This window comes from Heterocephalus glaber, unplaced genomic scaffold, assembly GCF_053883595.1.
Source record: "Heterocephalus glaber isolate CG9 unplaced genomic scaffold, H.glaber_assembly_v1.0 deba00001755, whole genome shotgun sequence".
Taxonomy (NCBI): domain Eukaryota; kingdom Metazoa; phylum Chordata; class Mammalia; order Rodentia; family Bathyergidae; genus Heterocephalus; species Heterocephalus glaber.
The window spans coordinates 6544458-6569039 of record NW_028258453.1 but is presented as its reverse complement, the minus strand read 5'-3'; the positions used below and the strand labels follow the sequence as shown (position 1 = coordinate 6569039).

At 40.5% G+C, this 24582-nt stretch overlaps 1 protein-coding gene and 1 pseudogene across 3 annotated transcripts in view; both read left to right on the top strand.

The window, feature by feature from the left end:
* The window catches only part of LOC110346298 (homeobox protein EgHBX4-like), a 39029-nt gene that overhangs the window by 2723 nt on the left and 11724 nt on the right, over nt 1–24582 (top strand). For 2 of the 3 annotated variants that reach the window (XM_087201097.1, XM_021246772.2), the window contains exons 2-3: nt 18677–18778; nt 20048–20202. The exons of the other annotated variant lie outside the window; for it this stretch is intronic. In XM_087201097.1, coding sequence (XP_087057223.1) covers nt 18754–18778; nt 20048–20202 — 180 coding nt within the window. In that variant the 5' untranslated portion in view covers nt 18677–18753. The remainder of the gene's footprint in view (nt 1–18676; nt 18779–20047; nt 20203–24582) is intronic. 3 annotated transcript variants of the gene reach the window in all.
* On the top strand, nt 7313–9062 carry LOC101722659 (inositol polyphosphate 1-phosphatase pseudogene; annotated as a pseudogene).

Sequence of the window (24582 nt, the reverse complement as noted above, 5' to 3'; positions counted from 1 at the left end):
GCAGGGAATTTGATAGCCTTCTCTTCCACATAGTATCACTGGTTCATTACATGATGGCAATATGTTCATTGGATAGAGCATGTAAGAGGTAGAAATCATTCTAAACTTGTTAGGAAAGCATTTGCATGTCAGAGGATGAGAAATAAATCCTACTAATATTCAAAGTCTGTCTTAGTAACTTTCCAGGTAGCTGGAACAAAATGCCCAACACCTGCAATTTAAAGGAGGAGAGGTATATTTTGGCTCACATTGCAATGCGAAAGCAGCTGGCTCCAAGGCAAGATGGCATGGCAGAGGGACATGGCTCAGGATAGCTACTCACAGAAAGGTAGACAGGAAGCAAAGAGTCCATGGAGGAACAGGGAAGGCAGATACTGTATAACCTTCCAGGTTAAACCCACAGTGACTCACCTCTTCCAACCAGGCCCTACCACCTAAGAGCAATCAGTTTTAATCCTCCTATAATCCAATCACCTTGCAAAAGTCCTGCCTATGATCACATGAGGTTTTAAGAGGACATCTGGATATAAACCATCATAAGATCCTTCTGCCTCTGTGAAAGTTCTAGAGTTCAGTGGTGTGCAGATATCCCTTCTGGGGTGAAAGAGAAGTTGTTACATCTGAATTCTCCAACAATTAATAAAGAAACAGAGTGCCTACTAGGTTTATTTGGATTTTGGAGGCCACACATTCCTCACTTGGGTGTGTTAATTAGTCACAGAGTGACTCAGAAAGACACTAGATTTGAGTGAGGCCCAGAACAGAAGATGACTCTGAAACAGGTCCAGGCTGCTGTACAGGCTACTTTGGCACTGGGCCACATGATCCAACAGACCTAATGTACTTGAGATGTTAGTGGGAGATAGAGACACCATTTGGAGTCCCCAGCAGGTCCCATAGGTGAATCACAGAAGAGGCCTTTAGGATTTAGAGCCAAGAACCTCCAATCATCTGTAGATAACCACTCACACTCTGAGGGACAGATATTGACCTCCTATTGGGCCTTAGTAGAAACTGAATACCTGGCCACCGGCCACCAAGTTACTATGTTGCCTATCACGAACTGAGTGTTCTCTGACTCACCAACTCATAAAGGCCTATGTGCACAGCATTAATCCATTATTGCAGGAGGTGGTATACACATCAATGGGCCTGTCCAGATCCTGAAGGCACAAGTAAGTTATATGAAGAAGTGGTCCAAATGCCCATGCTTCCTACTCCTGCTACAATGCTTTCTGTCCCTTAGTGTGCACTTACGGCCTTTTGGGATGTACTGTATGGTTAAATGACAGTGGAGGAGACTGGTATCTGTTTATAGATGATTCCACACATTATCCAGGCACCATTCAAAAGTGGACACCAGCAGCACTTATAGCTCCTTTCTTGAACATTATGAGAAGGCAGTAATGAAGGGAAATCTTCAAAGTGGACACAAAGCTGGGCAGTGTACCTGGTCATATATTTTTCTTGGAAGAAAAGATAGCCAGATGTGTGATTATATACCATCTAATGGCTGTAGCCAATGGTCTAGATGGATGTTCAGTGACATGAAAGGAACATGATTGGAAAACAGTGACAAAGACATTTGGGAAGAGGCGTGATGATAGAACTTAACCAAATGAATGAAGATATTTGTGTCCCATGTGAAGAGTCACAGAAAGTTCACTTCAGCAGAGTAAGACATTAATAATGTCTAAAGTTGATTTTTAATTGATTGTATTGAGAAGTACTTAGGAAATTAGTAAAACACATTTATGTTTATGTTTCTGGAGACAGTTGGACCATGAGGGCTCTAACATTCTCTGCAGATTAATTCAATGATGAAATCATAATTTGCCGGCATTATTGAGCATTAATGGAAATAGAAAGTGGTGCCAGTTTGAATTCAGTGGAGAATGTGCCTTGACCTCAGGGACTATAGCTGGTCAATGGCCCTATCCCCTAGTTCTCTTGCCTTCTCTGCTTCCTAAGTCCATAAGGTAAGCAGTTTTGCTCTATCGCACACTTTGGCCATGATGTTCTGACTTACTGTACGCTCACAGCAATGGAACCATCTGATTACAGACTGAAACATTTGAAGTTCTGACCCAAAATAAACTTTCTTTCTCTGTACATAATCACAGTGACAGAAATCTAACTGATATAACAACTGCTACAGAAATGTGAGGTTATTGGTGTGATTAAACCTGATCAGTTTAGAAGCTTTTGGAACTGGCTTATGGGAGGGGTTTAGAAAAGTCTGGAGAATAGGCTAGGGAAACCTTGTAAACAGCTTGAAGGGAAATTCTGGTTGAGGCCCGGAAGACAATAATGCTAATAAGAACGTAGACAGTAAAGACTGTGCTCATGAGGTTTCAGATGGGACTGAGAACCACACTGGGAATTGGACTAGAAGCCACTCAAGTCACATTCTCCCCATAAATTGTTTGCATTTTTCAACATCCTGAGAATTTACTGGAGGCTGAATTTTAAAAAGATAGATTAATTAACCTTTCAGAGGAAATTTCAAAGTAGCACAGTAACCAGATCATGGGATTGGTTGGTGGCTCCCTTTTAGCCAGATTTGTAGCAAGAATCAGGAGGAAAAAGCAGAGTGGAAGCATTTGAAAAACTTTTAGATTGGCCAGAAAAGAAGCATGTTAAGGGGCATGCTAACATTGAAGCTAATAAGCGTATGGTTGCTGAAAAGATTAGAACCATTAAAAAGAAGCCAAATATGTACAACAAGACAAGAAGAAAGATGCTTTGAAGGCATCTCGGGAATACAGAAGACACCACCTACTGAAGGCTCAAGGATATAAAAGTACAAATTTTCATTTAAGACAAGAGCTCCAGGGCCTCCTGGGAGAAGGGAGCTGCCAAGAGCATTGGTTTCCTGGGATTTGCTTCATTATACTTAGCCACCTGGCCCCTCAGAAACCATGGTAGCCATGGTCAAATTGGGTCCAACTACTGCTTAATTTTTGCCAGAACTTGGTGACATCCAGGATGGTGGATGGAGAATGCAAGACCTATGGGGTTATGGAGTTCTACATCTAGACTGTAAAGGAAAGGCTGTGAGGCTAGGCAAGGTGGGACCAGGTCAGAGTCTTTGTTGATAGCTTCTGAGAGGAAGATTCATGAAGCAGTGAGAGTGATGCCTTAGCCTTGATGGAGCTCAAGAAGTCAGAAATACCAGGGATGTGGAGTGTCAGCCAATGAAAGCTGCAATGAGCAGAGCCAACTCAGGAGAAAGGGCATGCAGGCTACTGTCAGCAAGATTATAAGTGTAGGGGTACTCCATTCCTCTGAGAATCACACTATGCCACCGTATGCCCCAGATGCCAGACATGGATATGTAGGATTTAGTGTTTGCCCTGCTAGGTTGTGGCCTTGTTTTGGTCAAATTTTTATCTATTCCTCACATTTGGAATGGAATGTTTACCCTGTGCCACTATGGAAAATGTAAGTCACTTTTGCTTTTTACAGAGAACCACAGCCAGAAGTTTACCTTGAGTCTCAGAGGAGACTCTTTACTTGGACTTTGCATTAGTGCTGGAACTTTTGAGACAGTAGGGAGGGAATTAATATGTTGATGAAATAATAACCTTGTTAATGTATTAATTTGGGGATGAAGGATGGTTTAAGGAGAAGTATTTGGATAATCATGCTTACTAGGCATAGAGATGTGGTGGTTAATCTTGTCAACTTGATTGAATTGAGCAATGCCTCTTGAATTTACTAATACACACTTATGGGTGTGACTGTGGATGTTTCCAAAGACAACTGGATCATCAGGGCTTTAACCTCATCAACAGAGTAATCCACTGATGAGATCATAATTATTGAGAGCTGATGGAAATAGGAGGTGGGACCTTGTAGGAAGGAGTGGATCATTGAGGTGTGACCTGGGGACTATATTGCTTACCTAGTCCCTTCCTCTGGCTCTCTTAGCCTCTCTGCATCCTAGCTGCTGCAAGATTCTCCAACACACTCTTCTATAATGTTCAACCTCTTCGCAGGCCTGCATAAATGGAACCAGATGATTATGGCTTGAAATTTCTGAAACAGTGAGCCAAAATCAATCTTTCTTTATCTAAATTTAATTTCTCAGGCATTTGGGTCACAGAAGGAAAATATGATTAACTTACTCCTCCAGGGGCAGAAACACGACCAGTTAATGTGCTTGCTGAAGGCAGAGAGAAACAGAACAGGTAATTGAGGGTAGTTTTAAATACCAGCTATAATCACATGACCAGTTACAGAACTAAAGATTGTACTTTTCATGAGTATTTCTTTCCTATTTTATTAAGAATATGTTTATGCATACTTCCACTCGTATAAGGTAGATATCTTTGTATTCTTTCCTCTCTTTTTCCTTTATCATATAACATAACAATGACTCAATATCAGTGCTTAAATATGATAAATCTAATAATAGTATTTAAGGTAAAAAGTATCAAAGTAAGCAAATTCAAAACAACTTCATCTATTTTGCTGGGGAATGATTTATTGCATTTTTATTGTACACAGGACAGTTCTATCATGCTAAGAGGAATTATGACTTTTTTATTATCTTTATTTTTAGACTATGGTTAAAGGAAATTTGTTTGGATGTCAAAGTGTCAAGGGTGGAGGTGTGATTAGTCTTGACAGTCAACTTGATCAAATTTGGAAACACCTAACAGATTAGTAAAGCATAGTTTGGGGTGTGTCTGTAAGTATTTCCAGAGATGATTGGAATGTGAGTCAGCAAACTGACGGGGGCAATACTGGCTCTGAATGTGGGTGGCACTACCCAGGAGGCTAGGAGCCAAGATGGAACAAAAAGTGAAAATAAAGAATCCTGACAATGTGTGCAAGCTGAATAGTTCTTGAATGACCATCTCTTAGTGCTGTCATTGCCCATAGACACCAGGCTCCAGCTTCTTCAGCCTTGGAGTAGGGACTCATTAGTGACCCTCCTGGGAGCTTGCAGGCCTTCAGTCTGGAACTGGAGCTAGGTCATTGGTTCTTCTTATTGTGAGTCTCCCAGCTCCTTGGACTGAACAGCTATAGCTACTGGTTTTTCTGGCTCTCTGCCAGGCACAGGGCTATTGAGGAACTATCTAGTCTCTGACCCTGTAAACCAGTGTAATAATTCCTTTTACAATTTTATTCCTTTTACAATAATCCCTTTTTATAATTTTTATTTTAGATATCTTTAGATTAGTTCCTCTAGAGATGCTTAATTTATATACATAGAAAATAGATTCAGTTTTAAAGGAACATGTTTGCTTGGTAATACTTGATAGCCTGCCTTTTGTGGGGTATGCCCTAGTGGTTCCATGATTATGGTTGAGAACCATGGAATTGTTGGCTACTTCTGCCATTGTTTGTGCAATCTTCTTCCATCAAAGCTTCCATCAAAATGTGACAGCTTATTCTCAGTGATATGTTTGCAGTGAAGACCTGGGTGCTGCACAGTGGCTCTGACTGGGGTTTAGTGATGCCTCTTAAATAGCAGGTGCTGATAGGCCTCTCTTAGTAGGTGCCCTGGATCATTCTACTCTATACAATATTAATAGTTTCTTTGCTTTTCTAAGATTTACAAATTGTGCAGCCCTCAGAATCATAACAGATTCTAAGAACCATGGCCAAAAACATACTCAAGCAGCATGGAACTGGAAGAGAAAACTTAACTGGTTACATCTTAATTGGTTAGAAAGTCTCCTGAAAATAACTGAAGCTCAGTATGTTAGTAAGCTTTCCATTCCTGTGACAAAATACCAAGATAAACCACTTAAACAGGAGAAAAGGGGTTTTTTGGCTAATGGTTTCAGTCCATATCCCTTGCTCTGGCCTGCATTAGCCCATGGCTAGGCCCACATTTTGGCAGGAAACATGCAGTGGAGCAAAGCTGGCCATATCATGGAAGTGCATAGGGTGAAAGAGACAGAAAGAGGAACAGGCCCAAGTCCCAGCATCCCCTTCAAGAGCACACCTCCAGTGACCTCCAAATAGGCCCCACCTCCTAAAAGTCCCATCACCCTCTAATCACAACCAAACTTTAGCATATGGCCTTTGGGGAACATTGAAGCAATCATGATGGGAGCATGTGGCAGAGCAAACCCACTGATCTCATAGCAAGGAAGTCATAAATACAGAGAGAGCCCAAGAGGCTAGGTTCCTACCATCCACTCAGAAGGCATACCTTCAATATCCCAAAGATCTCCATTATACATCACTACTTAGTTTCCACTACCTCCCAATAGATCCATGCTAAATATATTGGTCAGCTTTCCATGGCTGGTACATAACATCTGTTATGGCTTGTGTGTAGACGTCCACAAAAGCCTCATGCAGTCTTAGGTGGGACTTTTTTCAGAGGTAACTGAATCTAGAGTGTGTGATTGATTCATGGTGCAATGCTAGGCCTGGGAGCACTAGGATTAAGGATATGAGTGCTACTCACCCTAAGTAGTCTGAGTAAGATAAAGTGGGTAGGAAGACACTATTAAAGTCCTTTGTTGTTTTACTACTGTGTGGGCACCATGAATGTTTCTCCTCTGCAAAGTTCCTCTGCTATGTGCCACTCTGCTTTGGAGCTGGCCAACTATGGACTGAAACTTCAGTGAACTGTTTGCCAAATAAACCTTTCCTCCTTTAACTTTAGGTGTTGGACATTTTTTTCTCAGCAATGAGAAAAGTAACTAAGACAATATCTGACACTTGTGAAATAATGGAGCAAAGGTTTATTTTGGCTTGTGGTTTCAGGGTTTTCTGTCCATAGTCAGCTGGCTCTGGGCAGAAACATCATGGTGGGAAAACATGGTGAAGCAAAGCTGCTCACTTTATGGAGGCCAGGAAGCAGAGCAGGGGAACAGTGCAAGAGAAGAAAAGGCCAAAGACTAGATATAGTCTCAGAGGTCATACCCTCTTGACTGACCCTTGCATACCAAATGTGTGCTTTTCTAATCTTCTAGGCATCTCTCAAACCAGGCAAGTTGACAACCAAGCTTACCCATCACACTGGGGACTGGCCCTTTAATACATGGACCTTTAAGCACACGTTCGCCGGAGGTGACCCTGCGCCCGCCCAGGAACGGCTCCCCTGTGACGCCGTCGTGGTCGCTGGGTCCCCTGGACCCCCAGGAGGCTGCTTTCCACTCTCACCCGGCTGCAGCCTCGCGCTTGGCTCCGCACCCCTGGGGACCCGGCGCGCTCCTCCCCCGTCCCCGGCTCGCTGAGTCGGCCTGGTCCCTTGCCGTCCCGAAGCGAGGGCAGCTGACGGCCCACAGGGTGGCTGCCGCTTCTCTGGGCACTGCTGAAAAGTGAGGGCAGCAATGTCTGAGATCCTCCTAGGGAGCTACTCTGCATCTCCGACAAAGCAGCCAACATCGCCCCGGCCCAGCTGCTCATAGAAGAGGAGGGAGAGAACAAGGAGTTCGCCGTGGATTTCAAGACCCTGGCTGATTTGCTGCTACAGGAAGTTATAAAACAGAACACGGAGAACAAGTTTTCAGGCTTGGAAAAAAAGCATTTTTGGCGAAGAATCTAGTGAGTTTACTAATGATTTGGGGGAAAAGATTACCATACAACTGTGCTCAACAGAGGAAGAAACCACAGAGCTTCTTAGCAGAGTCCTCAGTGGTAACAGATCCGCATCTGAAGCGCTGGCCAAGGATGTTCATTAGGATGTTGCCTTCAGAGACCCGGCTCTGGACTCTGTAGACATCAGCATTCTACAGGACATTCTGGGAATTTGGGTGGATCCCATAGATTCAACCTATCAGTACATTAAAGGTTCTGCGGACGTTAAAGCCAACCCAGGGATTTTCCCCTGTGGCCTTCAGTGTGTCACCATTTTAATTGGTGGCTATGACATACAGATAGGGGTGCCTCTGATGGGACTCATCAACCAACCTTTTGTGTCACAAGACCTAAACACACTCAGGTAGAAAGGAGAGTGCTACTGGGGCCTTTCTTACATGGGGACCAACATCCATTCACTCCAGCTTGCCATCTCTAAAAACAGCGGCGAAACCCTGCCTGCAAGCTCCAGCTCTGAGGGAGAATCCCCCCACCCTTTCTCTGCTGTCATTAGTACAAGTGAAAAGGAGACCATCAAAGCCACGCTGTCACAGGTGTGTGGAGACAGCACCTTCTGGGCAGCTGGGGCTGGTTACAAGAGCCTTTGTGTGGTCCAAGGGCTTGTAGACATTTACATCTTTTCAGAAGACACCTCCTTCAAGTGGGACACCTGTGCCCCACACGCCATCCTGAGGGCCATGGATGAGGGGATCATGGACATGAAAGAATGCTTAGAAAGAAGTGCAGGAGCAGGGTCTGCCGGAGCTGCTGTACCACACGGAAAACACAGGAGCCACTGGGGTTGATTGCTGGGCCAACAAGGGAGGACTGATTGCATACAGGTCCAGAAAGTGGCTGGAGACCTTCCTGAGACTCCTCCTCCAAAATCTTGCATCTTTGGAGTCACAGATGTAGAAGGGCTCTGACCTCAATGTACACATTTTCCATTATCTCTATCTTTCTTGTTTTGTTTTTTCTTTTTGGTACCTGGGATTGAACTCGGGTCCTTGCGCTTGCTCAGCAGGCAGTGAAACCACTGAGCTAAATCCCCGGCCCAATTATCTCTATCTTTTGAAGATAGTGTTGTCCTATTGGTAGTTAACACACATCTTCCTCTTTTGTGAAGCATTTTTCCATTTTGTGTTCATAATGTTAATTTTGGTAACTTAATGACATTCATGCAGCAATTAAGTATGATATTCTTACAGTAAATATTGTACTGCTAATGTTGCTTGAAGCACTTCAATAAAATACTGCAGAAGAAAAGTTCTTTTTAGTTAGTAGAGCTACTCTAAACATCTGAGTTATAAGAGGAATACCACTGAAATATCAGGGAAAATACTAAAGGGGTTCACTTGGGTTTTGTTTCCTGTCTTGATGGGAAAATCTGCCAGTGGAAGAACATTTAGAACTTTGAATTTGCATAATATAGACAAGTTCAAGTATTTTCATACTAATCTTGTGTTTCTCATAGGAAGGAAAGACTGGAGCACTAAGGAGAGAGAGCTAGGTATATACACGGGGGGCGGGGGCGGGGAGAAAGATGCAGACACTCCATTTCTGTAGAAGAGAATGTAAAAGAGTAAAGAGGTTTTTGTAATTTTTGCATATTTACTACTCTTGCCAAAAACCAGAGATAGGCTTCAGGTATGTGAACTCGTGGGTATAACAGTGTCCCATACTGAATGCTCTGAGATGTGCACTAGCCACTTTTCCTGTGTTCTTTGGCTGGCCTGGCAGGCTGGAGATGTAGAGGGGCACTCAGATACTCAGTTCTGACTTCTTTCTGCCCTCCACCCTCTGGGGGCCAAAGGTGGTTTTTTTCCCCTACAATTACAAATGAATGAAAATAACACTCCATTTTTTCTTTTAATGTCTTTAGATTTTAAAAAATTGACAAATGTTGTATACATTTATGGTGTATAATGTGATGTTTTGGAATATGTATACATTATGCAACAGATATATTAATAATATTGTCTCACATTTTGTGCTGAGAACACTTAAAAGCTACTCTGTTAGCAACTCTTGAGTATACAGTATATTGTTATGAACTATAGTGACCACATTGTAAGATAGATCTTTCCACCTAACTGAAATTTTGCTCCTTTGATGGAAGTCTTCCCAATCCTCCATTGCTCACCCCCAGTAACCACTATTCTACTCTCTGCTTCTATGAGTTTGACTTCCTTAGTGTTCATATATAAGTGAGATTGTGGGGTGTTTGTCTTTCTATGTCTGGCTTATTTCGCTTAGCATAATAGATTCCAGGTTCATGTTATTGCAAATGACAGGATTTCCTCCTCTTTTAAGACTGAATAACATTCATTGCCTACACGGCATATATTTTCTTTGTCCATCCATTGATAAACACTTAGGTTGATGCCATACCTTATCTATTATGAACACTGCTGAATGAACATGGGAGTGAAGATATCTCTTTGACCTAAATGAAATTGTGTTTCTGTAGTCAAACAGTTCAGAACTTTGCTGCATACAGCAGATTCTGTGGTTGATACAGTGATAGGGTTACAGTTTTTAATTACATTGTGCTCTGTGTTTGGCTGTGGACTCTCAAGATGCATATTTTTGCCACTGACAGTCTAATTTAAAGAGGTGATTTGAAGTCAAAGTCAGTTCATTCTTCACAAACCACATTAGAAAGGAAAATCCAGGACTCTAGCACCATATGCACCAGCATGGAGAAATAGAATATGGTTCCAGAAAAAAGCATGTGTTGTCAGTAAGAACATTTTTGGAGTATGTAAATTAACAACATTCAGCAAAAACAGTCACCTCCAATGAGATCTGAATAGACAGTTTCTCAGTTAATTAGAAGAGAAAAACGCTGGGGAAAAGAGGGAATTAAACATATTCTGTAAACATGTACAGTCAGCCTTCTGTATTCATAGCTTCCACATCCACAGATTCAACCAACCTTGGATGGAACAGATATATTTTTTAAAATTTCACTTGCACTGAAATTCACAGACTTTTATTCTTGTCATTATTCCTGAGCCAATATAATATGGCAACTATTTACATTGAATTGAGGTATTAAAAGTGATCTAGAGATGACTTAAAGCATATGGGAGGCAATGCATAGGTTTTATGTGAATATTACTTCATTTCAAAAGATTTGAGCACCCGTGGATTTGGGGCCTTGGACACAATCCTCATCTGGTCCGGAGTGATCACCACACACTCAAAATCTTTGCAGGGAAGCCAAAGCCTTTTCTTGAAGCCTGTATCTGTGGACAGGTCTATGTTTTTCTTGCATAATTACCACACTCAAGTGAATATTATTTCTAATTTTAATTTCTTTACAGGAGGAATTTGAAAATATTTGCAAAGCAATTAAGGCCATAAACATTCTAGATCCTTATAACTTTCCCTTCTAACTTTACATTTTTTCTTTCTTATTGGTACGTGTTTGCAGTATGTGATGATTCCATTCATCATGTGGAGTTGGCACATGGACGCAACATCTTATTTCTTTCATCCCCTTCCCCATCCTTCCATCTCTTGTTCCCCTTCCCTTTTGTAAAAAAGATCTCTTTCTCTATTTCCTATCATCTTTTTTTCTTTTTTTGGAAAAACTTTAGTTCAATGCAATACAAGTAGCTATTAGCTATCTCATTTTGCTATTTATATTTTGGGTTTTTCATATAAGAGAAACCATGCAATTAAAACATGGACCTTTGGGGAACACTCAGTGTCCAAACCAAAGAAATCTCTTAAGTATACAAAATAATCTTTAATTTCCCTGTGTATTAGAGTATGAAACTCCAAAATACTTAGGGCTTAGAGCTCAAATCTTCTATGACACAGTCAAGCTTCTCACAGACCCAAATAAATCTCCTCCAATAGATAGCAAAGAATGAAAGCCCACATTAGCAGCAAAATACAGTGGCCTTACAGAGTGGGAATAGGGACTGGGCCACTACAATATAAACATTTTCTTACATGGTGCAGAAGGACGGGGGAGGGGATACTTAACACCATTGTAATACCAAGATGATGTTGCAGAGATATTTTTTAGCATCCTTTAGCCTTGGTTGCCTTTTCCACAATAAAGTAAATTTCTGCTTCCTGAAGGCAGTATTGAAAGTAGATCCTTAATTTTCCCTTACCTTGCATGGACTTATAGAGGTATGAGAGGCTACAGGATATTTTACCACATAAGTAGTATCTTATGGTTCCACAAAGTATTTTTTTGCACACAAACATTGTTTATTTTAATCATGTGGCCTTTCTGGTTATAGCATACATATACTATACTCAGGTAAAAAAAACCCACTTTACAAAGACTAATTAATGTCAACAGTTGTATTTAGCCCCAGATGCAATTAGTCACTTCCCCAAATGTCTATTTTTTCTTTGTCATCTTAAATACCTTGAGTTTATCAGTTGTACCAAAAGCCCACATTATCTTTTCCCTGCAGCAGTACAGGCAACTGAGATGATTTCTGTGTAGAAATTCTTTTTGGTACCAGAGATTGAACTCAGGACTTTGCCCTTGTGAGGCAGACGCAGGAACCACTGAGCTAAATCTCTGGCCCCCATGTAGAAATTCTAATCCAATCATTGCTTTGGTTTAAAACCAAATGTTGACAGCTATGTCAACTTGACAGCCATGTACATATTCTGACACCACAATTACAAAGAAATAAGGACAATACAAGTTACACTTTCACCTAACACAATGTACGTATCTTGATTACATTCAATCCAAAATATACTTACCCAGAAGATAATGCAAAGTGCACAGGTGATCTTTTCTTCTTACACTACCTAAACTATGGTTACATAAAACTACCTGTTATTAGTGCATCTTTTCTAGATGATAATGGGGTAGCATGGTTAAGAAAATGAAAATATTTTGTCAGTCTATGTGCAACCATGTTCAAAAAGTTTTCTTATTACTCACAATCTTCAATTGTGCAGTCATTTATCACTATTTTCTTCTGTGGCACAGTACATATTCTCTCCCTCTTCAGTGAGCTCCTTTGCTGACTATTGATAGTTCTTCTCAGGGAGCGACCCAAAACTTCAGTTCTGAGGGGTCAGAACTATTGACTGTCATACTTGTATTGGATTATTCTCTCATTCATTAATGTTAGCCACATGACATGTACAGAGGTACTATCTTGGACTATACTGCTGCCATAATAGGATAGCACAGAATGGGTAATTCATAAAGAAAGAGGTAAGTTTCTTATAGTTGTGGATTCTGGTAAGTTTCAGGTAGAGGGGCCTGCACTGGTGAAGGCCTTCTTCCTGCATCTGTATGTGGCAGATGGCAATGAATGCCGAGGAAGCAGGAAAGTACAAGTCTAATCTCTGTTTCTCTTATAAATACATTAATCTTATAATACATCATAGTGCCCCAGTGTCATGACTTCTCCAAGCCCTAATTATCTCCCAAAGGCCCCACCCCCATATACCATCAATATGTGTGTCTTAGTTACTTTTCTCATTGTTGAGGCAAAATTTCTGACCAAATACCTGAGGCAAAATACCTAACCAAAAGTTAAAGGAGGAGAGGTTTATTGTAGCTCATGGTTTATAAAGGTTTCAGTTCATAGTTGGCTGGCTCCAAGGTAGGTAGGCATGGCAGAGGAGCTTCATAGAGGAGAAGTAATTCATGGCAGGCAGAAGCCAGCAAGCAGCAAGCAACAAGCAGTAACCCTCTCTCTGTCCCTTACATCCTATCAAGACTACATGCCCTTAGGATGGTCAACACATACACTCAGTATGGGGCAGCCTTAATCTTAGCATCGCACCATGAATCAATGCCAGCATCACATCGTTGATCCCACCATCACACACTCTATATCCAGCCATCTCCAAAGCCCCACATATGACCACATGAGACTTTAAGGAGACATCAAGATACAAGTCATAACAGTGTGACTTTAGGTATTATGTTTTCAACACATGAATGTTTGGAGGATACAATCAAATTTTAGCAGATGCCACAGGGGATCTCCTATAACCCAGGTATAGTCTTCTACATATTCACTGTTTACTAGAAATCCAATTTCCACTTTGGGAATATAGATCCCTTACTCATCTTCTCTGTCTCTTAATTTTGAGCCCTAAGAAGTCCAAGGTATTTTGGTGGCAGCCTCAACTTACAGTTCAATGTTATTGTTATGATTTGTGTTTAGATGTTTCCCCCAAAGCCTCATGTGGATGAGGCAGGACTTCCTTTTTCAGAGATAGTTGAATTTGGAATGTGTGATACTAGGGTTAGGGGCATGGGATTACAAAACCACTACATGTGAGTGATTGGTATGGCACCACCCTAATCCTCGTGGTCTGAATAAGATAAAAGGGGCAGGAAGACACTTTTCTGGTAAGGCCTGTTGTTGCCTTTTCTACCTTGTACGTGTCATGTTGTTTCTCCTCTTTGATGATTGTTTGCCATCCCTGCCTTGGAGCCAGCCAATTATGGACTGAAAAGTCTATGAACTGTAAGTTAAATAAAGCCCTTCCCCTTTAACTTTGGGTATTGGGTATTTTGTTTCAGCAATGAGAGAAAGGTAACTAACACAGAAATTTTGTGCCAGAGAGGTGAGGTCTTTGCTATGACATTACCTGGCCATGTAGCTCAAGAGCCTTTGGAACTGGCTTGTGGGAAAGGGAAGAGTTAGGAAAGATTCAGAGATGTCAGCTATAGAAGTAGAGCTGGAATGCCTTAGGTTGTTCTGTATGGAGATTCTGGTCAGAGCTCAGAAGACCAGAAGGCCGGGAAAGACCAGGCTCAAGAGATTTCTGCTGGGAAGAAAGACTGCATTGGCTGTTGGACTCCAGGCAATATGTGCTGTGGTTTAGCAGAAAGTTTGTCCACATTTTGTTCATGCCCATGATATAGGGGGAATAGATGCAACTGCCAAACCTGTTAGATATCCGAAGGGCAAGCTCATGTTCTCTAAAATCAAAGAATGAGTTCTAGGAACAACAGAGGTTAAGAGTAGGAAAAATTTATTCAGAGAAAGATAGCTTCTGTCTAAGAGAGACAGAAGGAAGACTGGAAAAATGGGTTATCTGCCCAACCTGCTTCTGAAAGGTAAAGTTTTGTGGGACAAAGCCATGAGGTGAGGAGAGTTCAAGGTGAGGCAAAACTATAGTCAAGTAGTTACAGTTGCTTAGGAAATACTGATCCAGTGAGAAATCACAAGGTGAATATGAGGTGGCACAAAACTAAGATTAACCAATAAGATGAGGATATTATAGTCATTTAGATAATATTGATTAAATGGTGATCAAATGGGGAGGCAAGTCATGTACCAAGCCTACAAGGAATAGGTAAGGGTTTGGTCAGGGATCTTTCTTGGAAGATCTTGGTCCCCCACCCAGGTGATTGATACCTATTTAGAATATCAATCACTGCTATTCATCCTTAGGGGAATCACATGGGTGTGGTAGTTTCTCTTCTTTTGCAATGCTGGGCTTCATTGAATGTGTTTTGATTGTCCTCCATGTTGGTTCCTCAAAACCCAGCCCTGTCTAACTGCCTACAAGATATCTAATTAACTTACCTATATAGAATATCCAGAGACTTTTCCTAAAACTGAGATTGGGGGTGGTGGACTAATTAATCTGGCAGAAGAAATTTCAAGGCAGTCAAATATTGAGACAGTGGCATGGCTACTGTTGGGGGCTTTTAGCCAGATGTATGTTGAGAATCCAGAGCAAAGAGCCCAGAAGAATGATTTAAAATGTTTTGAGTTTGGCCAGAAAGGAAGCTCCAGTAAAGCTGTGGACTGCAAAGATAAAGCAGAGGAGATCTTGATTGCTGAGAAGGGATAGGAGAACAGAAAAGATGGCCTGAGGGCATCTCAGGAAACAGTAAGACTCCACCTTTGCAGCCTCAGAGTTGTAAAGATGAAAGAATTTGCTTTGAGAAGACAGCCCCAGAGCACCAAGTTCCAAAATGGCGGTGGCCCCACAATGTTCCAGAATGGAGGCACCCTAGAGAAAGTGTTCCTCAAAATTGGGTTCAGAGTGCTCAGTGATCCAGGCACTCGACTCCTACAGCCAAGAGAGGGAATTCTGACTACTGCTCCAGCTGGCAGCAGACCTTGACATCATCCACATGGGACTGGTTTAAGATGCATGCCAAATGCAGGAGTTGTGGAGTCAGGAAGGCTTCCACCTAGATTTCAGAAGGCCTGGGAGGCCAGGCAATGCGCCCCTGAGAGGGCAGTGTGTGAAAATGTGAGTGTGAAGCCACAGGTGCTTTAGAGACCCGATAAGTTTGGAGATGCCAGAAGCATGGATCATCTGAGGAAAACTACAAAGAGGGAGAAGGACTGGTCCCAGAGAAAAGCCATGGGAGCTGCAACCACCAGAAGCGCCCTAGGGGTGGAGCCACCCAAGTTCTTTGGATTTCACAACTTGCCACAGATTGTCTGGGATGCTGGAAGTGGAATTGTGGAACTTAATGTTTGCCCCACTGGATTTGGACTTGCCTTTGTCCCATTCCTTTATATCCCCCCATTTGAACTTTTTGGAATGGTAATGTTTATCTTGATCCATTGAATGTTGGAAGTGTTTAACTTTTGTTTCATTTGTTCAGGGGCTTCCAGCTAAGATTTTTGCCTTAAATCTCAGAGGAGATTTGGGACTTGGACTTTTCAGCAATGCTGAAACTATTAGAACTTTGCTAACTCTTAGAGGTGGACTAAATGCTTTTTTTGCATAAAGGGATATGCATGAGTCTTGGGGGGACCAGGAGTGGAATGTTATGGTTTGTGTTTAGATGCTCCCCCCCTCCCCCCCAGCTTCATGTGGATGAGGCAAGACTTCCTTTTTGAGAGGTAGTTGAATCTGGAATGCGTGATGCTGGAGTTAAGGGCCTGTGGTTACTAAACTGCTACACGTGGGTGATTGGTTTTGAGAGACCTAAATTAGCTTAGGAGACTCCATTTTGCCTGAACTGTGCCAGTCCTGATGGGAAAACTGTCCTCTGTGTGAACTCTGAAAAGGGGGAATCTTATCTCATGTTTGTACTCCTGTGTGATGTCTGAACACACCAGATGTTCTTATCTCATGCCTATACTCCTGCTTTTAATTGGTGCTTAAGGGTTTAGACAAACAACCACAAGGGTGCATATGGAACCCACCCTTGTAAGTAATGGGATAAGGGATGGTTTTACATTATGTATCTGGTAAACCAGAGGTGCTAACCATGCATTCTTTCTGCTTCTGTAGATATGCTTACTGCAGGGCGAAGGAAGGGGGAGGAGGAAAGGGTTTTCTTTATAAAAACTGACCAAAAGTTCAGTCCGGGGCCAGTCTCCTTGCAGGGGATTTGGTCCCGGCTGGAAATTAAGTTCTCTTCAGACTTTACATCGTGTTGTGACTCAGGTGATTATTGCTGTCAGGGGTTTAGGCCCAACAGGTTTGGCACCACCCTAATCCCAGTAGTTTGAATAAGATAAAAGGGACAGGAAGATCCTGGTAAGGCTTGATGTTGCCTTTGTTACCTTGTGCACAACATGTTGTTTCTGCTCTGTGATGACTATTTGCCATCCCTGCCTTGGAGCCAGCCAATTATGGACTGAAAAGCCTACAAACTGTAAGTTAGATAAAGCCCTTCCCATTTAACTTTGGGTGTCAGATATTTTGTCTAAGCAATGAGAGAAAAGTAACTAACACAGTTATCATTGTGATGTCTCCTGGTGGAAATACTATTCCCATTAGAAGTACGGCCTCCAAGCTGGGCGTGGTGGCACATGCCTGTAATCCCAGTACTCAGGAGACTGTGGCAGGAGGATCACTGCAAGTTCAAGGCCAGCCTCAGCAGCTGAAACTACTCTCTACTGTTGGGATTTTTAGATAAGTCTTAACTTTAGTAATTTCTTCTTTCACTGATCAAATCAGTCACACCCAATGTGATAGGTCTTCCACTACCTCAGCAGCTATTATGTATAGTAGCTGCCCTCTTCCTATGGTGCCTTGCCCCTCCCCCGGGTGATGTCATGCCAAGATGGTTGCTCCCACCAAAGAATAAATCCTTCCTCCCAGCATGCCCCTGGTCCCACCTAGAGAGTAACCTAATACTTGCTCACCCCCTACCACCTAGTGACGTCACCGGCTCCCCCACTCCCTGATCACTACCTCACTCAACCCCACCTCAGCCCCTACAAGCCCCACCCCAGTCTCTATAAAAGACTCTCCCTGCCCCAGCCATATTGCTTTTGTCTCTCCTTTGTTCAGAGACAGCCCGGCAGATCTATTCCCCTAATAAAGGCTTGTTGTGGCCTGGTCTGGTCTTGGTCTTCGGCACTTTTACCTGACACAATGTATATTTGATAATCTGCTTAAATTAAAGGCAAATGGTTTTATTCTGTAATCACATGCAAAATGCATTCACACCAACAGCTAAATTAGGGAACTTAGACTAGCCAATTGACATCTATCCACACCAGCACAACAATGGAATAAGGTATATTTCAGGATAAGCTGAAGAAAACATGAGAAGTTCAAGGCAAGGTAAGACCCTCCATAAATTAAGTAAAATGGCCAAGCCAAAGTAATTAGGAAACAAAACAACTTGAAAATAAGAGAAGAAAATTATTTTTTGGTTTTGTTTGTTTTGAGACTAGTATTTTTTGTTTGTTTGTTTTGGTACCAGGGATTGAACTCTGGTCCTTGCGCTTGCAAGGCAAGCGATAGAACCACTGAGCTAAATCCCCGGCCCAGAAGAAAATTATATACAGAGAGCTCAGAAGCAAAGTTATTTCTGAAAAGGTGTTATAATAGATGTAAAATTCCCTGACACAATCTGCACTTTTGCCCAAAATTCAACTTCCCCTTAATTTGATTACTTCCAAATCCTTTTAAACAGTGAGCTGTATTTAATGAAGGGACTAAATCAACAGGTATTTAAGAAGCCTATGAGTCCCATTGGATTTTTAAAAAATTCATTAATTTTATTGGTACATTTTAGGTATACAACGTGATGGCATTCATCATTGGCAATTTGTACCTTTACATGATATATCTTGGTTCTTATATTTTTCCCCATCCCCCTGCCCTCCCTTCAACGCCCACACCCCTCCCTATTTACAAAGACTTTATTTCCACTTTTTCCTTTTCTCATTTTGATAAGTCCTGGTCTCTGGGAGTGACTCTGTTGGCTTCTAGTCTTTGTGGGATCCAGGTGACAACTCTTCCAGGCCCCACAGTATGGATCTAAGCAGATATTCAAATGGTAAGTTCCAGTCAGCCTCTTTGCTGTTATATATGTTCATTCCAAAAGCTTTGTTTTTTTTTACAGTTTGTGATACTTTACATTACACCTATGATTATAGGGAAACTTTTTTGGGGGAGAAACTGTTTTTCACTGATAATTTGGGTCCATGACCCATTTGGGTCAGAAGACTAGTTCTAAATCTAAGATGACCGCATGGGTTCCTTACAGGAATTAACTTTAACATTTTAGGTAGAAGACACTCTAGATGGGGAAAAATTACATTCCTGATGTTTATATTTAAGTTTTGTGTGTGTGGTGTACAGTACTTAAGATTGAATTCAGGAATGATCTACAGCTCAGCTACACCTTCAGCCCTTTTTAAATTTTAAGACAAAATTTTACTGTATTGCCTAGTAGGCTGGCCTCAAACTTTTGACCTTCCAGCATCTGCCTCCAAGCAGTTGGAAGTTTAGGCATATGCCAATATTTAAATTTAATTTTCTTAAAATGTATCATTTGTTCCAAAGTTGAATATTTGTAATTTTCTTTAACTACTCAATTCACATTTGCTCACTTCATTAATTTTCATGGACATTTTTTGTTCCTATTACTTCCACTCTTCTTAGCATATAATATTGTGAATTTTTGTTGGTTGTTGCTTTCTATTCTTACATCCCTGACTATTAACCCTCCGGTGGAGAGCGGTGTTAGTTAAAGAGACTCCATTTTGAATCTTACCCTCCATTGTAAAGAGCAAGGAGACTATGTTATGAGAAACCGCGTCCTTGCCAACTCAGATGTTTACCTTTAGAGATTGTCCTGGGACATGATAAATGTTCTGTAACCCCGAGAAACAAAGAAGCCCATGAGGGCGGGGAATTTCCAAAGAACTGGAGAACAGGGAAGTAGGTGTCTCTGGATAAGGGTCATGATTAATGACCAAACTCACCTAGTGTAGAAAAGAAAGGTGAAAAATAAACTTGGGCGCTCGGTCTCTGGGAGCCCTCCCGACTCTATCTCTTTGTCTTTATTTTTCCTCATCCTCACTCCCCCATTCAGGTACTGTTCGACAAGTGACGGCGGGCTCCGTCACCCTCCTAAGATATATATTTATGCAGTATATATCCAAATTAGGATAACGTAAGAGATATCCCTAAAGTAAACATATATAGTCAATGTTTGATGTATTCGCCTTTATCCTAGAATAAACTTAAAGTATATGCTCAGGCCACAGATTTTAATCCACAAACATACTTAATACCCCCTTATCCCTTTTTTATTTGCTAGGTTCACTAGAAAGAAAAAGCCGACGACAGAGGATGATTTTAAATGAGCGTCAAAAGGATATCCTTAATGAATGGTTTGAAAAGAACCCCTATCCTGGTATAGATACCAGAGACTATCTGGCCAAAGTAATTGGCGTCTCAGAGTTTCAAATTCTGGTAGGCATTTTGTAACTATACATTTTTTTCTTAGGGTCAAAGTAAAGAGAAAAGTAGGCTAAGCTCTTCTGATCACTTCTTTTGGGTCAGACATTTTTCTCAGAAGTTTATTCCACATGTAATGAAAAGATAGAAACAAAACCAGGAACTCTATGTATACCTGTTGTTAAACATACAAATACTGCTCGTGTGTTTACACCAATGGGGAAGGAAAACTAGTTCACAGTTTCCCCCACAGTATGCAATTAAATCACATTTTTAGAATTACAGAATGTACAAAATTGAATCAGTATAATGATATAGTTTTTCATTATTAGAGTATATACAAAAGAATAAGAATTAAGATAATTTTGAGAAAGCAGTGGTGTTAGAATTTATGGAAATTCCTGGTTCTTTGGCTACTTTTTAGAATTGACTTAAAATTTTATGTCTTACCTGTGATTCATACACAAGAATAAAAGAAAAATTTATATTGATATACTGTCAGTAAAATAATTCATGTGATAATTAAGCAAAGATGAGTTTCATATATTAAAGAAAGAGGTATGAAGAGTATAATTGAACAAAGTGAGTGTTTTAATTAATAAAGATAAAAATTTAAATATTTCAAGGTAAAAAAAAAGATCATATATTTGCATTCAATATATAGTCTCCGATTAAGCATCAGCTGTAATGATTTCAGTCTTGGGACATACTGGAGAGGAACATTTTTAATGTCTAGCTAGTGTTCTGGCTATGGGAGACAGAATAAACACACATACCAGTAATAAAATTGTTTCCTGTGGGACCACTAGGTCTTAGGGCCCATTGGGACTGATGGTGAAAGGAAAACCATAGAAAGAACATAGCATGATGTTGCTTCTTGTATGGTATTTACTCTCCATTAGTTTACAGGTTTCAGCTGTAAAACTCTTAAACTCAGAAAGTATTTTGATTAGTTAACCTGGAGAACAGGTCAAGACTTTGGGAACAATGCCCACCATATAGGAACACCTCAAATGATGTTGGTTATCATTAAGGCAATAAATGTTATAGTGAATTATCAAGATATCCACATAAAATTCTGAGTTGTAATTAAATAGCACATTTTTTAATTACTTAAATTCTTTTATTGGTACATTTTAGGTATACAACACATTTACATTTCTCATTGGGAATTTGTACCTTTACATGATTCATCTTGGTTATTTTTTCCCCATTCCTAGCCCTCCCTTCACCCCCTCCACCCTTCCCTATTTACAAAGACTTTGTTTCTGTTTTTTCCATTTCTTATCATTTTTCCTTTCCCTTCTTTCCTTTCCCCTGCCCCTCCCACTATGCCTATGCCTTTGGACCTTTTCTTCCTATTTTGCATTATAAATTTTTCATTCTAATCATTGGTACATTTTAGGTATACAATATAATGACATTCATCATTGGAAATTTGCATCTTTACATAATGTCTCATGGTTCTTATTTTTCACCCTTGCCCAGCCTTCCCTTCAACCCCTCCATCCATTCGTATTTACAAAGGTTTTGTTTCCATTTTTCCATTTTCTCATATTAATTCCATTCCCTTCTTTCCTTTCCCCTACCTCTCCCACTTCCTCTTCCCTTTTTCTTCCTATTTCACATTATCTGTTAAACGTTTTAGTCATTTACACTTTCAGTTTCTCACACTAGAGAAACTATTTGGTATTTATGCATGTGTGTCCTATTTATTTCACTTAAGAGTATCACCTCAATGTGCATCCATTTAGCTATAAATGTCTCTAATTTCTCATTTTTTATGGCTGAGTAGTACTCAATTTTAGAAAAAAACCCACATTTTCTTTATCCAGTCTCCAGGTGATGGGCATCTGGGCTGTTTCCAAGTTTCAGCTATTACAAATTGTGCTGCTGTGAACATGGGTGCACATATATCAGTGGTATGATTCTTTTAATTCTTTGGCAAAGATACCCAGCAGGAGAATAGCTGGGTCAAATGGGTATTCCAGTCCTAGTTCTTTGAGGTATCTCCATACTGATTTCCACAGTGCTTGCACCAGTCTACACTCCCACCAGCAGTGGAGCAGGGTTCCTCTTTCCCCACAGCCCCACCAGTATTTGTTATTGGGTGATTTCATGATAGCAGCCATTTTTTCTGGAGTGAGGTGGTATCTTAGCCTTGTTTTCATTTGCATCTCTCAAATGACAAGTGATGTTGAACATATTTTCATGTATTTATTTGCTATTTCTACTTCTTTGTGTGAGAAATGTCTGTTCATTTCAGATGCCCATTTTCAGATTGGGTCTTTAAATTTGGGAGATCTAATCGTTTTAAGTTCTTTATAGATTCTAGATAGTAGACCTTTGAGGAACAGCAGGTGATTTTTTCCCATATTATGCGTTGTCTCTTCACACTGCTGGTGGTTTCCCTTGCTGTGCAGAAGCTTCTTAATAAGAAGATATCCCACTTGTTGATTGTTTGTGTTAGTTCATGGGCAACTGAGGTTTTGTTCATAAAATCTTTTCCTACACCAGTGTCTTCAAGAGTTCTACCTAACCTCTGTTCCACCCAGTTCAGCGTTTCTATTTTAATATTTAGATCTTTAATCCATTTTGATTTTAGTTTAGTGCATGGTGAGAGATACAGGTCTAGTTTTAATCTTTGGCAAGTTGAAACCCAATTTTTCCAGCACCATTTATTAAAGAGGCTATCTTTCCTCCAGTGAGGGTGTTTGGCTCCTTTATCAAAGATGAGATGGTTGAGTGCGTCTGGTATTATTTCTGCATCTTCTAATCTGTTCCACTGGTCTTCGGGTCTGTTTCTTTGCCAGTACCATGCTGTTTTTATCACAGTAGCTTTGTAGTATAGTTGCAAGTTGGGGATTGTGATACCCTCTACCATGTCTCTGCTACCTAGAATTGCTTTTGCTATTTTGGGCTGCTTCTTGTTCCAAATCAATTTCTGGATTGTTTTCTCAAGGTCTGTGAAGTATGCTGCTGGGATCTCAATTGGAATTGCATTGAATCTATATAGCAGTTTTGGAAGGATGGCCATTTTCACAATACTGATCCTTCCTACCTTGGAGCAGGAGATGTCTGTCCATTTTCTGATATCATCTTCAACCTCTCTTTTTAGAGTGCTATACTTCTCAGAGAAGAGGTCTTTGATTTCCTTCATTAGGTTGATTTGTAGGTATTTCAGGTTTTTGGATGCTATTGTGAAAGGAATTATTTGCCCTATTTCTCTCTCAGTGAGTCTGTTATTCATGTAGAGGAAAGCTATTGATTTTTGTGTGTTGACCTTGTATCCAGCTACTTTACTGAATTTGGTTATTAAGTCTAGAAGACTTTTGGTGGAGTTCTTGGGGTCTTCTATATAGAGTATCATGTCATCTGAAAATAATGACAATTTGACTTCTTCATTTCCTATCTTTATTCCTTTTATTTCTTTCTCTTGTCTAATTGCCATGGCTAATTTTCCAAAACTATATTGAACAAGAGTGGTAATAGCTGACATCCTTGTCTTGTTCCTGATTTTAATGTGAAGGTTTTCAGTTTTTGACCATTTAGTATGATACTGGCTTTGGTTTTTCATAGATGGCTTTTATGAGATTGAGGTAGAGACAATCTATACCAATTTTTTGTAGAGTTTTATCATAAATGCATGTTAGATTCTGTCAAATGCTTCTTCTGTGTCTATGGAGATAATCACATGGTTTTTGTCCTTGCCTCTATTGATATAGTGTATTACATTGACTGATTTGTGTATGTTGAACCATCCCTGCATCCCTGAGATGAACCCTACTTGGTCAGGGTGGATGATCTTCTTCATGATCTTTTGCATTCTATTTGCCAGTATCTTATTAAGGATTTTTGCATCCATGTTCATTAGTGAAAATGGCCTATAGTTCTTGGTTGGGTCTTTCTCTGCTTTGGGGATCAAGGTGATGCTTGCTTCCAGGAATGAATTTGGGAGTATTGCTTCCCATTCAATTTCATTGAAGAGTTTAAAGAGTAGTGGCAGTAGTTCCTCTCCAAATGTCTTGTAGAATTCAGCAGTGAAGACATCAGGGCCCAGGCTTTTCTTAGGTGACAAGTTTTTAATTACATTTTCAATTTCATTGGTGGATATTGGGTTGTTTAGAATTTTTAGCTCTTCTTCATTCAACTTTGATAATTCATATGTATATAAGAATCTGTCCATTTCTTCTGTGTTTTCCATCTAATTGGTGTATAGGTTCTGGAAGTAGGTATTGATAATCATCTGGATTTCTGCTGGGTCTGTTGTAATTTCACAATTTTCATTCCTAATTGCATGGATTTGGGCCTTTTCTTTCCTTTTTCTGATAAGGTTGGCTAAGGGTTTGTCAATTTTGTTGATTCTTTCAAAGAACCACCTCTTGGCTTCATTGA